We start from the raw sequence: 18,183 nt of genomic DNA, 5'->3' as shown, positions 1-18,183 counted from the left end.
AATAAGAAAGATGATAGGGATTTTTATCCACTGGTTTGGATAAAATATAGAATATATAAAATGGGGTGGAGGGAAAAATACAAGACTTGCTTAAAATATGCAAGAGCAAATCTTGACAAACGTTTCTTGCATAAACACTGAAAGAAACAGTGGCATATCCAAATTAAGTAATACATTGGAGTAAAGAGGATTTCTTTGATTTGGAAAATGCTGATCATATTATTTATTATTAGACACAGTAGCCCAGAGTAAAGAACATGAGAATTGTTCAAAATGAGGGGTTAATAATTTAGTGAGATTAAGAGTATTAACCCAGATGGATGGAAATTAAAATTCTGGCATTTTAAACAGTGAATGGATATTAGAATGCTTTCAACACAAGAGAGGAAGAAGGTAAAAGTGTTGTTAAACAGGAGTCTACAGATGCCGTTGTTGTATTGCAATACACACAAAAGTGCTGGAGAAACTCAGCAGGTAACTTTTGTATGCGACACAAGACTCCAGAATCTGCAGTTTTTCAATTTGCTGAACTAAAGCTCTCCTGCTGCAGCTAGCATATCTCAGTCCATTATAACTGTTAAAGTAGTTAAGAAAGCAGAATACTGATTAGTAAGGAAGCTACGAGAGTAATTTTCTCAATTTATTTTTAATTATTGTTTAACTTAATAAGATGTTATTACAGTACACCATCTCCAAATGGTATTACAGGGTAATGTAACTTCCCAATTTTGGGTGTTCAAAAGAAAAAGGAAATTTATTTACTTCACCCCCCACCCCACAAATGCCAAAAGATCAACTTTTATTACAAATTTCACATTTTTAGGAAATGATTTCCAAGAGTTGATTTCTGTAAACCAAACACGCTATAATGCGGGGGTTGCCTGCACCTGTCTGTCCAAAAGGTTTTCCAGATAATAGTCTCATTCTCGGGCCATTGGAAAGGCATGGACAGAAAAGGAATAGTTAGCATGGCTTGGAGCAGGTAAGGTCTCAAATTTGGAGGTTTTTTTGAGGTGGCAACTAAAGTAGGACAGTGGGTGATGTCTATGTGGAATTGAAGGCATTTGACAGGGTCAACATGATAGCCTGAATAACAAGCTATAAGACCACAGATGGGTTTGCAAGGTTTCATGTGACTCAGATTGGTGCTGCAATAGATGAGAGGATAGAGAAGCAAGACCTAGAAGCTTGTCATCCATTTCTCACCCCCCCCCCCCCAAAAAGTCACATTGAGAACATGCATTTCAGGTGGGGTGGGGGGTGGGCACCTTTTTAAAAAGATGATCAAAGTGGTAGGTGCATGGAACAGGTTCCAAGAAATAGCAGTGGATAGCATCTCAGTAGGTGCATGGATATGCAGGAAACATTGGGATAAGTATCATATACAACCTGCATTTTTAATTCAATTTAGCATTATTTTCAGACATTATAGGCCAAAGGCCCTATTCTATGCACATTAGGCCATCTCCAGATTTTTTTTTTATATATATCTATATCTATATATAGATAGAGAGAGAGATATATAGATGGTGTAAAAAGTTTAACCAATAATTCTAGCATTTTATTTCAGGCTTTATAAAAATAAATGGAACATAAACAGCCTTCAGAACAGTTAAATAAAAATTCCATATCCCTGCAGTATTGACTACACAAGTTATTAAACTTAAAAGGATGGATTAGTGGACTCCAAAAAAGTATCCTACATGTACCCCCCCACCAAAACAAAAAGCCACTAATATTTACATAGGCCTGCTGAATTCTAATCTTGGACAATACCTGATCGATTAATTAGCTATTTCCTACATTCTTGGAAATCAATGATTGAATATGTTACCAACACTGCTCTTGAGAAACCATAGGCTCAGATACAATTGAAAAGTATAAAACCTGCCGATGCTAGAAATCTATACCAAAAACAGAAACTGATGGGGATACTCAACAGCTAAGGTAGCATCTGTTTCCACAGAGTTTACTAGTTCAAAATTGGAAGATACATATAAAAGTTGCTGATAACAGACTATGGTCATACTAATTTTCCTTGTGAGCAAATTACATTTGAAGAGCAAACTTATCCATCTTTGAGGTTGAAGGACAAATTTTATCTATCACTTTTCTTTAAAGCAGCCACTTTTTTTTTTAAATGTAGAGCATTATTACATACATCATACAAATAGTATTTTAAAATTAGAGTCTGATATGATTGCCCAAATCTCACCCCACCATCTAACAGCTAATATTAAAAAAAGGAAACACATTATTAATTTTGTTTCTCAATCTGAGTTGCAAAGAGGAGTGACTGAAATTTTAAGCAATTCCTTGCCTGCCATCACAAGAATTCTGCTTTGGGTGATAATTTCAACGTTACCTACAAGTCAGACCACGTTCTTTTCTATAATTTCTTGGTCTGTGAAATTGTGAAGACAAATGATTTTCCCAAAAATAACTTATTTAAGTTGATATTTAAAATTTATATCACCCTTCACTGCATCTTTGATTTGCATCAAATGCAGGCTTCACAGAATTTGACACAAGCCCAAGCAAGTTTAGTCCAGCCCAAATGTAAAGAATTTAAGTTTTTTTTAAAAAAAGGTTAAAACATTGAAATTTGAGAAAGCCAATAAATTGAACAGTGAGAAATTACCCAATTTACATAGAAATTAACCAATTTAGTTCATTTAAAAAACTGCTGCCTACAATTACAGCAAAAAAAATCAAAATTGACCAGCATATTTTGCACCTGCCTACAAATACAATGCCATACGTAACGAGGATGTGACATAGAAAATTCCCTATCTCAGCGATGACAAACCCAGCATTAAAGTGTTCATGATAATAATGACAAGGAATTTAGTTTCATATTTACACTGAAATTCTAATTTGCTGCATCCTAACAGGTACCTCATCAAAAAAATTTATTCATAAATAAATTAAAAGCATTTACAACAAAGAACTGAATAGATGATGAACATTAGCCGCTTTCAGGTGGCCACAATAGCTGTAAAGCTGCACATTATACTCCTGTGCGGCTGTAGGGTGGCCATCTGAAACTGGAAAAGCCGGCCAGGAGGTCTACTTATCTAACCCTTCTCCAGGAGGTTATAATATCCTGTTTCAAATACCCAGCAGTATTTGGTACCTGGTGAGTCGGGTGGGCGAGGGAGGGAAGACCGGCAGTGGGAGTCGGGCAGGCGAGGAAGGGGGGGGGGAGGAAAAAGAGACAGGCAGCAGGAGTCAAATCATGCCTGAGTTGTTTGTCAGGCATGCCTTGACGCACTGTAAATGACATCAAGGCAGCATGGGCTGGACGAGGCCACTGATCCGAGTAACTGGCTTTCGCTGCTAAACGGCTAGCAGTCAGCTGGCATGTTTAAGTGCCAGAAAGCTGTCTATTCCGTGGCCACCTAAACATGCCAAACTGAACTCCACTAGCCATGCCTGCAGGCGCCTAATCTTCTTCGGAGGACCTAAAAGCGGCTATTGGCTTTCTCACAAGTTGCCAAAGCTAAATCAATTCACTCCATGCAAAAATAAGAAATGGTTGAAGACACTGTACTAAGGCTAAGGGACAAGAGTCCAAAATCTAGTCAAGCTCTCTTGCCATAGCTACAACACTAGAATGCCACAAGGACCGTATGAAAACTAGTCTTACCCCTTTTTTTTTCGTTTCAAAATAAACATTGTTCACATTAATCTTTTCAGTCTTATCCCATCACAATGAGCATAGCAATAGAAGTGATTTGTCAGATTTGATTCAAAATACTAACAAAACAACCAAATCACGACTGCCTTTAACCAAATGGGACATGAAGGAACCGCAATAGAAATGAAAAATCACAGGATAGGTAGAGGTGAGTGGAAAGTACTTCTAAAAGTTGGACTCACAACTTTCACAAAACATTCATGGTTTTAGTTATTGGAAGGTAATAAGCTCAGCTCCTAGCTTCCACTGCAAGAATTCCTAATGCCAGTGTATTCGGCTCAATCATCGAGAATTACTTAAAACAAAGAAACATAGAAAATAAGTGTAGGAGTAGGCCATTTAACCCTTCAAGCCCACACCGCCATTCATTTTGATCATCTGTCCTGGGTAAACTTGTACCTCTCACTTTGTTAGTTTTAGATTAATCACAGTGTTCGAGCTACTGAAAGAAAATAAGACACACACACACACCGAGACCACTTCAGTTTATACAAGTTTTTATTACTAAATCTAAAGCTGAATTCACATTACAACATGCAAGCCCTTCCCAATTATACTTATCAATGCCTGGACTGGTCCCAACTGCCAAAGAGAGGCAACGACTGCACACTTGTAGTAGGTTGTCAGGGTGCCGGTAGCAGCTTCTCCACCTCCCTGGACCAGGACGTTGGTTGGAATCTTGAAATTCTTCTTCTTGCTGAGAGATGTTGCCACCTCTCGAAGAGTCTCAAACTTCAGCAGCGGGACCACGGCTTATATTACCCAAAAGTTGTTTACTTCAGATCTTACCTCTTTGAACAAATGATTTAATTATCTTCAAGGTCTCCTGAGAGTCTGCGACCAACAAAAGACAACTGCATCTCTGGGCCTCATGGTGTAAATTAGATCTTCTTTGGCTTGGCTTCGCGGACGAAGATTTATGGAGGGGTAATGTCCACGTCAGCTGCAGGCTCGTTTGTGGCTGACAAGTCCGATGCGGGACAGGCAGACACGGTTGCAGCGGCTGCAAGGGAAAATTGGTGGGTTGGGTTTTTCCTCCTTTGTCTTTTGTCAGTGAGGTGGGCTCTGCGGTCTTCTTCAAAGGAGGTTGCTGCCCGCCGAACTGTGAGGCGCCAAGATGCACGGTTTGAGGCGATATCAGCCCACTGGCAGTGGTCAATGTGGCAGGCACCAAGAGATTTCTTTAGGCAGTCCTTGTACCTCTTCTTTGGTGCACCTCTGTCACGGTGGCCAGTGGAGAGCTCGGCATATAACACGATCTTGGGAAGGCGATGGTCCTCCATTCTGGAGACGTGACCTACCCAGCGCAGTTGGATCTTCAGCAGTGTGGATTCGATGCTGTCGGCCTCTGCCATCTCGAGTACTTCGATGTTAGGGATGAAGTCGCTCGAATGAATGTTGAGGATGGAGTGGAGACAACGCTGGTGGAAGCGTTCTAGGAGCTGGAGGTGATTCAACTGGCATCCTGGGTCCCATGGTGGAATTTTGATGTGTCCACTAATTCATATGTATGCATCCTGGGCCTCACCGTGTAAACTAGATTATGTCCTATTCAACTGCATCCCTGGGCCCCTTGGTGGAATTTAGATTATGTCTTCTGATACAAACTGCATCCCTTCTTGCATAAGCTGGTTTAAATTCTCCATTACATCATCCACTCAGTACCCTGTTCCAGCTCTGACCCCCCTAGATCCCCCTAGTCACAAGTACTAAATCTAACTCTCTCTTAAATATAGCTTCACCTGGACCTGATGTGGTTACAATGTTTTGAGGAGTTAACAGAATTAAAATATTATGACTTGTATAACCACTGGCTTTCATAATGTTGATGAACAATTTGTGGATGTGAAAAGTAAAATATCAGATGAGAGTGGATTGCAGCAATGAAAGAAGATCTTAATAAATGTCTGATTGTGGTGGATGAAGTACAGGAAAGATGCAAGAATGTGGAAGATAAAATGGATCAAGTGGAAGAATCAGTATCTGGGTGGGATGTGCAAAAGAATTTGTTTATGCAAAAAACTGATTCTTTGGAAAATCAAAGTCGAAGGAATAATATAAAGTTAGTTGGACTTCCGGAGGACTTTGAAGGTCAAGATCATATCAATTTCATAAATGGATTCCAGAAATATTAGTGGTGGAAGCATTTCCTGATGGATTGGAATTGGACAGGGCTCATCGAGTGTTAAGAAGAAAACCTTTTCCAGGACAACCTCCAAGAGCAGATTTAAATAGATGTTTAAGATATCAAGACCGGGAGACAATTTTGCATCTTGTGGTTCAGAAAGCCAGAATTGATCAGCATCCAATAATGGTTCACAGTAGTAGTTTTCTTTTACGCGGATTTAAGTCAGGAGGTTAGATAGCGACGTAAGGAGGCTAATCAAGCTAAGACAGTATTGTGGAAGAAGGGTTACAGGTCGACATTTAAATACCCAGCTGTTCTGAAAGTGTTTGTTGGACCTTCACAATTTCAATTTTTTGAGAAAGCTCAAGATGCTCTAACTTTTGCTAATTCTTTACCAGATAATAAGCTGAGTTTTGATCTTTCCAAGAAGGCAATAATCAACATTCCAAAAGTCAAAAATGGAAATGAGAGTGAATTGCAGAAGATGGAGATGTGACAGCTGATTGATGTGGCGGAAGATGTTATAAATACATTCTTTTAGAAGTCTTACTGAGGAGAGGCAGAGGATCCGCTGCATTCTAAGTCATTTGCCACTATTGGAATTGACCATACCCGGTGGATGAGGGGGGTACTGTTTAGCAGTTTGGGAGGGAGGAGGGGAAATTTTTGTCTTTGTATTTTTGTTGTTGAGTTAATAAGGGGGGGGGGAATTTTTGTTGTTTTTTTTTTCTTTTTTTGGGGATTTTTATTAGCTTTAGAAGGGGAACCGGTTTTATTGTAAGAGTAAATTTTCTTAAGTGCCACTCAATAGGTGATAATGAACAATTTGAATTTAGCGATGTTTAATGTTAAGGGGTTAAATCACCCGATAAAACTGAAATGTGTATTGGATTATATTAAAAAGTTGAAAGTAGATATAGCATTTTTGCAAGAAACTCATTTAACTGAGAAGGAACATTTGAAATTGAAAAGGGATTGGGTAGGACATGTGATTGCTTCATCTTTTAATTCTAAGGCCAGATAAGTAGCCATTTTGGTAAATAAGAAAGTACCGTTTATTTTGGATTCATTTTTTTGTTAACGATGGTAGGATTTTGGTGGTGAAATTTTTTTTTTTAAATTTTTTTTTTCCGGAAGCTTGGAGTTTGATGAATGTTTATGCACTGAATGAGGATAATGAAATATTTATTAAGAATACTTTTTAAAATTTGAACCAATCGAATGGAAACATTTTAGTGGGAGGGGACTTTAATTGCTGTTTAGATCCTTTATTGGATAAATCTCCAAAAACTTTAAAGAGAACTAAAATGGCAGAGAGAATTATTGAGGTAATGAAGAATTTAAATTTGGTGGAAATATGGAGAAAATTAAATCCTTCTTAAAGAGATTATTCTTTTTATTCTGCATAGCATAATTCATTTTCTAGAATTGATTTATTTTTAGTTTGAGCTCAATTGCAAGGTAGATTTATACAAGCAGAGTATAAAAGTAGAACATTGTCTGATCATTCGTTGTTGTTGGCTTCTTGTTTGGGCACAAAGAAGATAGGAAATACTTATCAGAGGTGCACCAAAGAAGTGGTACAAGGACTGCCTAAAGAAATCTCTTGGTGCCTGGCACATTGACCACCGCCAGTGGGCTGATAACGCCTCAAACCGTGCATCTTGGCGCCTCACAGTTTGGCGGGCAGCAACCTCCTTTGATGAAGACCGCAGAGCCCACCTCACTGACAAAAGACAAAGGAGGAAAAACCCAACACCCACCAACCAATTTTCCCTTGCAACTGCTGCAACCGTGTCTGCCTGTCCCGCATCGGACTTGTCAGCCACAAACGAGCCTGCAGCTGACGTGGACATTTACCCTTCCATAAATCTTCATCCGCGAAGCCAAGCCAAAGAAGAAGTCCTTTTCACAGAATTGGAATTAAAGGAAGCACTACAATCAACGTCGGGACAAAAGTCCCTGGGTGAAGATGGGTTTACAGTAGAATTTTATAAAGAATTTATCAATTTACTCTTTCCAGTTTATATGGAAGTTTTAAAGCAGGCAACTGAGATGGGTTCACTTCCAGAATCATTTGAGGGCGTTGCTTACTGTTATTCCAAAGAAAGATAGATCCATTAAAAGCGTCTTCTTACCAACCAATATCATTACTAAATGTGGATTATAAAATTGTTGTGAAAGTATTAGCTAATAGATTGGCTAATTATTTGCCAAAATTAGTACATGTTGACCAAGCTGGATTTATAAAAGGTTGATATTCAGTTGATAATGTCAACTAAATTGATTTGTATAATTAATGCTGCTAGACAACAAGCTAATCAACCAATGATAGTGGCATTAGATGCGGAAAAGGCTTTTGACAGGGTTGAGCAGAAATTTTTAATTAAGGTTTCAGAAAAATTTCAATTTGGACCACTCTTTAAGTTGGGTTAAAGTTTTATATACTAATCCTACAGCACAAATAATGACAAATGGTCTGAATATCATCGGCTTTTAGATTATCTCGATCAATTAGACAAGGTTGTTCTCTTTCACCAGCATTGTTTGCTTTGGTAATACAACCTTGAGCTCAAGCTATTAGGCAAAATTTGGATATTAAAAGTATCAAAGTAGGTGAACAAGAGTATAAGATTAATTTGTTTGTTGATGATGTTTTAATATATTTAACATATCCTAAAGAATCTTTGAGGGTGCAGCAAAAATTATTATATCAATATGGCATATTGTCAGGTTACAAGGTTAACTGGGAGAAGAGTGAAATATTGCTGATATCAAGTGAGGATTATTTAGATTGTAGACAGATTACTAAATTTAAATGGTCTGATAAGATTAAATATTTAGGAGTTATAGTTAATAAAGAATATCAGGACTTGTATATTTTAAATTATATACCTTTGTTGAACAAGATTAAAATTAATTTACAGAAATGGAAAGATTTGCCATTAACTTTAATTGGGAGAATAAATTGTATAAAAATGAATATTTTTATCCTCCTATACAATATCTTTTTCAATCTATCCCATGTGTGATCTCGAATAAATTTTTAAAAGAATTAAATAAAGTTATTTGATTATTTTTATGGAAGGGTAAATTATCTAGGGTTTTTATGCACAAATTAACATGGTGATACAAATGGGGAGGACTTCAATTACCACATTTTTAAAATTATTATGAAGCAGCACAGTTGAAATTCATCATTAGGTTGTTTGATGTTCAACAACCACCTGTTCGGGATAAAGTCGAATTGGATCAAATTTTTGAAAAATAAATGAGTCAATTTATTTATAAATGGAATTCCTTATTGTTACAAAAATATAAATTACCAGTATTAAGATATATACTGGATATCTGGTATAAGAAGGATCAACATAGGTTTTAAAAGGAAAATTATGATTAAATAACCATTATATCAGAATAAACTAATTCAGTTTTCTTTAAATAATCCTTATTTGAAAAATTGGAAACTTGAAGGATTTAGTATTATACAAGATTGTTTTGAGGTGGGTAAATTTTCTACATTTAATAGATTACAAAAGAAATTTAGTATTTCTGCAAATTCTATTTTTGCTTATTATCAAGTTCGAGATTTTTCGCGAACACAATTTGGTAAGGATTTAATTTTACCAAGTCAATCCAAGTTTGAGATTTTAATGGCTGACAAGGAAACAAAAAGATTTATATCAGATATATATAGGTTGTTGCAAGAAAAGATGGATAAAGTTGGGCTATATAGGACAAAAGAGAAATGGAAGAAAGATTTAGATATTGAATTGTCTTGTGAGGAATGGTCAAATATGTGTATTGATAGTGTTACAAAATTAATTAATGTGACATATAGTGTGGTTAATTATAGTTTTATTTATCAATTATATCAGACTCCTGAGAAGTTGAAAAAAATTGGATTTAGTCTAACTGATTTGTGTGTTTTAGATGTGAAGACAGATACTTTTATGCATTGTGTATGGACATGTAAGAAAATTACATTTTTTGGGGGAAAAGTTGTTAAATTTTTGAGAGATTTATTCACAATTGATTTACAAATGGATCCAATGATGTGTTTATTGGGTTACATGAATGCTGTTACTTTGGGATTGGCTGATAAGCCAAAATTGGCATTTTTGCAGTTAGGGTTAGCGGTTGCAAGAAAATGCATAGCGACAACTTGGAAAAATGATGTAGAATTGAATATACAAAGATGGCATAATGAACTGCAACAGTGTTTATATTTGGAAAAAATAACATAATTTGTGAAATAATTTTTTATTGTTAAAATGTGGAGCTTGTATTTAGATTGTACGGCTATTGATCTTAAATAAAAGTGATGTAAAGAGTTAGCACATCAATTAATTAATTTTAAATGTATAATTTTTTTAAGGCTCCGAGGGGATGGGGAGGGAGGGAGGGGGAGTTGGCGTAGTTCGTCGAGGGAGGGAGGGGGAGTTGGCGTAGTTCGTCGAGGGAGGGAGGGGGAGTTGGCGTAGTTCGTCGAGGGAGGGAGGGGGAGTTGGCGTAGTTCGTCGAGGGAGGGAGGGGGAGTTGGCGTAGTTCGTCGAGGGAGGGAGGGGGAGTTGGCGTAGTTCGTCGAGGGAGGGAGGGGGAGTTGGCGTAGTTCGTCGAGGGAGGGAGGGGGAGTTGGCGTAGTTCGTCGAGGGAGGGAGGGGGAGTTGGCGTAGTTCGTCGAGGGAGGGAGGGGGAGTTGGCGTAGTTCGTCGAGGGAGGGAGGGGGAGTTGGCGTAGTTCGTCGAGGGAGGGAGGGGGAGTTGGCGTAGTTAGTCGTGGGAGGGAGGGGGAGTTGATGTAGTTAGTCGAGGGAGGGAGGGGGATATTATCCAAAATGAATCAGTGCATACAATAGAATTTAGGCAGTATTGAGGAAACAAAATTTCATTTGTAAGCAGAAATGAAAATTCCACAATTATCAGCGAACATGCCCACATCAGACTGTATGATAAATGCCAATATGCCAACAAAAGATATCAAGCAATTATTATTTTCACCAAGTCCATTCATTTTTTGCATTCAAATATATTATCTTTGCTTAATATCCCACCAACATACTTGGGCAACACCATTGATTAGAATTTGAATTGGACCAGCTTGCTCAATGCAGCAGCAAGCGACTCATCTATTGAAAGGTACAAGTTCAGAGCATGACAGAATATTGTCTACTTGTGACAAGTTCACCTTCAGTCAGTCAAGCATCTCAACACCATATGGACAATGCAAGTCTCTTGATCAGCAACCCATCCATTACTCTTTAAAAAAAATCTTCATTCCCACCACTTTCAACCTGGACAAGTGTATCACATACAAAACATAGTTTTTAAACTATCTGTGATCTCCGTCAGCACAGGAAGATAAGCTGCAGGTTTCTTCTATGACACTAATCACTTGGATTTGAAAATATATTACTATATCCTATAGAAACATAGGATTATGAAGGATATGGATAGGATAGATGTGGGAAGGTTTTTTGAGCTGGCCGGGGAAACTAAAACGAGAGGACACTGTCTCAAAATTTGAGGGAGAAGATTTAGGACAGAGATGAGGAAAAATAGTTTTTCCCAGAGAGTAGTGAATGTTTGGAATTCTCTAACCAGGGAAGTGGTTGAGGCTGCCTCATTAAACATATTTAAAATTCAGTTAGATAAATTTTTACATGATAGAGGAATTAGGGGATATGGGGAGAAGGCAGGTAGGTGGAGTTAGATCGTAAATTAGATCAGCCATGATCGTATTGAATGGCGGAGCAGGCTCGATGGGCCATTTTTGGCCTACTCCTGTTCCTTCTTCCTATGTTCTTTCATCTTTGATCGGTCAAAAAACACTGACAAACAGCCTGTGCAATACTTTCACTTGGAGGACTCCAACAGTTCAAGGGGGTCCTCCTCTCAAGAGCAACAATAATTGTCCTTGCTACTGACCACCAAGTTACAAAAACATTTAAAAAGTAATAGAATGACAGCAGTGATTTGAAAACCATAGTGACAATTAGATAACAGTAATTATGTACTTTCTTGTCAGTTAAACAGATGGCATGCAAGAAAGAATGAACAAGAATGCAGACAGGCTAACAATAGCTTACAATAACTCAGGGCAATATCATGCTTAGGTACAGACCTCCATAATGTTTAGGACAAAGATACTCTTCCTTTATTTTCCCCTTTGCTCCAGTTTTAAATTTGTAAATCAAATAATTCACGTGATTAAAGTGCACATTCCATATTTTATTGAAGGATATTAGTGTACATTTTGGTTTGACCATACATAGCCTCCTCATTTCAAGGCACCATATCTGGGACATAGCAATGTATATTAAAGCAGTCATACTTTAACATATATTAGTCATATTTAGTATTTTGTTGCATATCCCTTGCATGCAATGAATGGTTGTGATTCACCAGGTGCAGAGTATCTTCTCTGCCAGGTCTCTACTGCAGCCATCTTCAGCTCTTGCTTGGTTCAGGGACTTAATCCCTTGCCTTTTTTCTTCAGCATGTGGAAGGCATGCTCAATTAGATTTACATTGGGTTACTGACTTTGCCATTCAAGAATTTTCCAGTTTTTAAGGTCTAAAAACTCCTTTATTGCTATGTTTGGGATCATTTTCTTGCAGTGGGATGAAGCGTCATCCAATGAATTTGGAAGCCTTGGCTCAAATTTGAGCAGATTTTTTTTTACTACTCAGAATTCATTTTGCTACTGCAAACAGCAGTTACATCATCAATGAAGACAAGTCCATCAGTACCTGTGGCAGCCATACATGCCCAGGTCCTAACACCCCCAAGTTTCACAGATGAGATAGCTCCACACTTTGCTCTTTTGCCATCTCTCTGTTACAGGTTAATCTTGGTCTCATCTGTCCACAAGACCTTCTTCCAGAATTCTACAGTCTATTAAATGCTTCTTGGCAAACTGTAATATGGCCAACTGGTTTTTGTGGCTAACTAGCAGATTCCATCTTGTAGTGTAACCTCTATTTCTGTTTATGAAGTCTTATGTGGAAGATAGTCATTGATACAACCACACCTGTCTCCTGAAAAGTGTTTCTGATCTGTTGGCACAGGCATTTGTGGACGTCATTATGATGAGAATTTTTTCTAACATCAGCAGTGGAAGTCTTCCTTCACCTAACAATTACTTTGTCATGACCGAGCTCACCAGTATACTCTTTCTTCTGAAAGATGCTCCAAACAGTTGATTTGGGTAATCCTAAGGTTTGGGTTATTCCTCTTACTCTTTTATTCTTGTTTTTCAGCCTCATTGGCACAAATCTGGTTCTCATGTTGAAAAATATCAACTACAGACTCCAAAGGTGATCAAAAGCTTAGAAGCAAGCCCAGCTCTCTTATACCTGAACCAATGAAGCAATTAAACATACCGAAGTAATCACAAACACCTGGAAAGCCAAATATCCGAAACATTATGGTGCTCTGAAATGGGTGAACTATGTATAAAAGTTCTAATTTCTATATGGTCACCAAAATGTATACAAATAACCATGAATAAAATCTAAAATGTGTACTTACATTAATAAGTTTACATCAAGATAATTCTGTAATGTTCCATACAGAATTGCATGCAAATGAAAATTGTTACATACAAATAGGAACCAGCATAATTCATGCCTTCTCGTTCAAAAAAGATTTATAAACAGTATCTTTACAGGTCTTAGTTTTTAAACTAGGTTATTATTTTAATTTGGAATTATAATATTAAAATAGTACATATCACAACAGTCACATGGGCTCGCAACATTAACATGCATGTTAAGAATCAGCATACCTGTTGCCTTACAGCTGAGCTTTGCAAACAGCAGGCTACACCAGAGGGCACATATTTGCTTCGTATTGCCTAAAATGCCAAAACAATAATATGAAGTGCTTTCTCTCATAAAACTTAAAACCAGCACATTAGCAAGTTACATTTTGATTGATTCAATACCTTGCTCAACAAGCTCTTTTAAGACATTTATTACCTTACCTCGGGCGAACTGAGGCACAAACGAAGCCTGTGCTTAACTGTGTCAATCGGACTATTCCATTTGAAGACAGAAGATGTCTCAGATTTTACATTCTTTTTGTTTAGGTAACTTGGCTGTAAGATCTGAGCATCATCCACTGTTGAATCCTTAAAAGATTGTGATTTCATGTGATCAACATCAGCGAAGTTGATGTCCTGGTTTGACATTTTATAACAAAGAGGCTGTAAATCAAAATTTGAAAGAGTTGTACAGAGGTGCAAATCAATAAAACAGGGGCAGTAAACAAATTGAAAGTGGCAGCATTAGATCTCATAAAACTTTCTCTTTTATTGTTTTGAACTTTATAAAAATAGATTGCATTTGTAGAAAGAAATATATTTGTTATTAATTATATATTAGATTTGATTAACACATCTACCATTTCTTCTGAAGCATTATTTGACAACAAATATTTGAATCCCAAAAACACAACTCGAGCACATAGTTAATGCAATAAAATCTTGTGTCTGGCACCTATGGGGATCGAGGATGCTGGATATGTGATTTTCTAGTTGACTGAGACACACTCTTACAATGCCCAATACTCCTGCATTAATACACAGCTTAAAATGAAAAAAAGCCAAATGTAAAGTAATTTGAAAAATAAATTAGTACTGCAGTCGTTAATTATGTGAAGTTCATTTCAATCAGACAATTCCCACAACTTAGAAAATTTACATTTAAATTCTAACCCAGGTCACTGGTGCTGTAACTGCATTACATTAACGCCAATATTACCCATGCTGTCATCATAATTGACAAACCTCCCCAAAGTTTAGTAATAGATCTACCCGGTAAGACTAATAAAGATAAAGACACTTTGGGAGGGTTGCTGTAGCAGGGAGAATTGGTCGGCTCTTCATCCTGGGCGGCGCCATTTTCTTCAAACGTAATTTTATTGAAGCTTTATTCAAACAGCTTCTAATTCTAAGTGCACATGTATGTAATGTGTGTGTAAGTTCAGAAAAGTTCATTGATGCACAGTCCAATCTCCCTCCTCCAAGTTCACTGGTTGCAAGCAATTCTTATTATGTGCACAGAATTTAACATTCATAGAGTTCACCAGTCTTTGGTGCTTGAAGGCTAAATGATTACCGCTCAGGAAAGTTCTTGTCCGTTTTCAGAGAGATTTGTTGTACGCTGGACACCCACAACTGACTCCTTTTTAATCAGGCACTTCAGTGTCTTGCTGAAGAAATTTGCCCACTCAGGATACTCCAGATAACTCTTTCTTTCAGGTTACCACCAATCCATTAGTGAAATCTCTTGGGCACTCTCCAAAGATTTTGCAAAGGCTCTGGGCACTGACATGTCTAGCATTAGCAGAGCTCCAGAACTTTAAATAAAATCTGTTTTAAAGTGTTTGTATGTGACATACATTAAAAAAAACCTGCCCCAATTTATCTCCCAAAAACTTCTCTATATACAAACACCACATAATCTGTCACAGTATGAAGACAAAGACAAACGCGAGCAAGAGAAACTTCTCATGAACATTTATCAATCATCTGCATGCAGCAATACATGGAAGTACAAAATAAAAAGGGTACACAATATGCTGAGTGGGAGACATCAATGACCAGAAACTGCCATTGCCACAGATGGAGCTGGCCAAGTCCAAAAATGTCACAGCTGCCAAACTTCATCAGGAGCAGGAATGCGCAAACAAAGACATTTACCCAAAATAGGAGCAACTCAGACCCTCAACCCTGTCTTGCCATTCATTATGCTTCGGCAGATTGGCCTCATCTGTTCAGTGCCAGTTCCGTTATAGTCATTAATTACTTCTACCAATTGTCAGGAGCAGTGCCCAAATCAAATAAGTAACTCACCATGCCAGGAGAATATTTTCCACCAACTTCCAGATAAGTATTTTTAAATGGGCAAAGAAATGGTCACATCTCACAAATACATACAACTAGTTTTAATAGAATTTAAAAATACTTCAGTTTAAAAACAAATGCAACTGATTTATCCTGCTGTACGGCAATTATCACTCAAGACCAGTTTCTCTTACAACCAAGGGACTTATTAACCTTCAGATTAGGAAATAATAAATACCTTAAGTATGAACTGTCCAATATATTCCACAGGATAATAAGGGGCGTTGTATGCATTTTTTAGCCTCTCTATGGTGTAATTTCTGCTTTCTGTCAAAACGTGTGTAATTTCACAACTTCTTCTTGGATGTCGATAGACTGTTGCTTTCCCAGCATGTAGGACTCTTTTTTTGTAAAAAGAAATGCATTAAGAAATTAGTTTGCAATTTTGTTAAAAGAGTACATTTCATATCCATGCTACATCCACCCATGGAACACCCTATCTTTTTGCAGATAAGTCCCAATGACAGTGATTGCTGGCACAATCATTGAAGAGACCAAGACCAGCCTGCAACGCAAGAACTTGGTCCCTTCAACAAACTGTGCCAAATAGAATGGATTCAGTAATCCCCGGCCACTGAAAAGCAGATGCACATGAGGCACATACTGCTATCAGCAACAGATATGTATTCCACCACTATGTGCAATTGAGGTACAAGACCACCACGACCATCAAGACAAGCTATAACAATAATTGAACTGAAGCATCTGCAAGGTAATTCTAAAAGCACTCCATGGATGGTGACAGCCTGGTTAACAGTGGGCATGCCTAATGAAAATTTGAACTACTGTGCTTACTTGCAATCGCACAAGTAACTGGTAATATCAAACTCTAGGCTTACCACATGAAACAGTGGCTAGGGGTTACTTAAAAATGAAAGAAGAAATGTCCACAAGCAACACCACACTTAACAAAAGAATGAAAGGGTAAATAAAGTGACAATGTGTTTGCAAATGTCTATTGCTTCAATTTTCAACAAAATGTCCTGAGTGAGGAAACAGGTTTGGTTGGTCTCAAAGGCAAGGAGTCTGAACACAATTTTGATGGAGGGAAGGATTTTATTTATAGAAGCCAAGTGTGTGAAAATAGCAACTGATGCAGAACAGTCACACACACACATCAGGGAAAAATCACGACAATGTCCCAACATCCCTTGATTCAGTGCAAGCATGGCTCTATGCCACAAGGGACACTAATTAAACACTCCCAACCCTTTTAACAGTGCACATCTTACCAACAGTTTCTCCAGCACCCTTCCACATTTCTAGGCCTGGAGTGAAGCAGGGTGGCCCAAAGCTGGCAAAGACAGAGAACAAAGAGCGCATGGCACCTTTATAGTGCAGGAAGGACAAGCCCACATCATTTACTGGGGGCCAATAGCTCAGTGGCAGGGGGTTTAATCTAATTAAAACAGCCAATGGCCCAAGGCCAAGTACAGGCAGGCTGGAGAGTGCAGTTCAGGTAATTTACATGGATAAACAGCAAGATGTGCACTAATGAGTGAGGCAGAACCAAACCTTAATTGGCAGTGGGTGTGCCCTCCAACTAGGTAGGGGGCAGTGCTGTTACATGACAGCCACAACCTTTCCCAATACAGCCAGCCAATTCAAATCTATCCAAGCAGATAGCAGAGTCAAATTACAAAAACAAAGAAATCCAAAAATAATCTAATTATATTAGCTGTATTGAATGGTACCTTCTGAAAATGCCTTTCCTTGCTTCATCATTAATCAGAAGAACTACTTTCCAGTTATGAAACACTCCTGGTTTCCCAGAACGAGCCAACTCCTCACGCCATATCTTTGGTGCACAATCCATTTGCACAGGAAGCTGCAAATTACTTTGAATTTTACTTCCCCACTCATATTGGATTTCATTGAGCCACCTGCCATACTTGACAGAGTCATGGATATAATCCTTAGATAGGACCCACTTTCCTAAAAAGAAAATGTTGCTCTCAGATTAAATTGTTTACTCTTTAAAAACACAAAGTAAAATTTTATTAATTTATAGGTTATTTGTAAGTCAGTTCACCAAGTATTATTGGTCTTTTAACATCCCCTTTTCCTGTTTTAGTGATATCTTATCAAGATTCAAAGACAATGTTAGAATAAGCTTCAAGTTGATCAGATGGTCATAAAATACCAGGCTTGAAAGCAATTAAGGAAAGTGAAGATATGATTAATCATTGTAGCCACAATGTAAATAATTGCAAGTGAATAAAGAAAATAAATTTAAGCTTTAAACAATTGTGATGGAAAATGAACAAAGGAAGAAAAATTGATCAAATTTGTTAAAAAATAGACATGAATCTCAAATCTTGCAAGCTATTAACAGAAAATACTTGAATAGCAATTATTCTTCGCTAGGTATTGGTTCACCAACGCGAAATCCCATCCGTGCATGCACAGCCATTACATCCATTGACTTGAAAGGAGCAGCACGCAT

The 18,183-nt window shown here is 37.7% G+C and overlaps 1 protein-coding gene across 13 annotated transcripts in view; it reads right to left on the bottom strand.

Annotated features, from left to right (window-relative positions):
* The window catches only part of slf1 (SMC5-SMC6 complex localization factor 1), a 102,002-nt gene that overhangs the window by 64,133 nt on the left and 19,686 nt on the right, over window positions 1-18,183 (bottom strand). For all 13 annotated transcript variants that reach the window (XM_069891321.1, XM_069891315.1, XM_069891354.1 and 10 more), the window contains 4 exons: window positions 17,432-17,672; window positions 15,916-16,078; window positions 13,815-14,036; window positions 13,617-13,685 (listed from right to left, as the gene is read on the bottom strand). In XM_069891321.1, coding sequence (XP_069747422.1) covers window positions 13,617-13,685; window positions 13,815-14,036; window positions 15,916-16,078; window positions 17,432-17,672 — 695 coding nt within the window. The remainder of the gene's footprint in view (window positions 1-13,616; window positions 13,686-13,814; window positions 14,037-15,915; window positions 16,079-17,431; window positions 17,673-18,183) is intronic.

The sequence above is a fragment of the Narcine bancroftii genome, chromosome 1 (genome assembly GCF_036971445.1).
Source record: "Narcine bancroftii isolate sNarBan1 chromosome 1, sNarBan1.hap1, whole genome shotgun sequence".
NCBI lineage: Eukaryota > Metazoa > Chordata > Chondrichthyes > Torpediniformes > Narcinidae > Narcine > Narcine bancroftii.
This window is presented reverse-complemented; position numbering and strand designations above follow the sequence as displayed.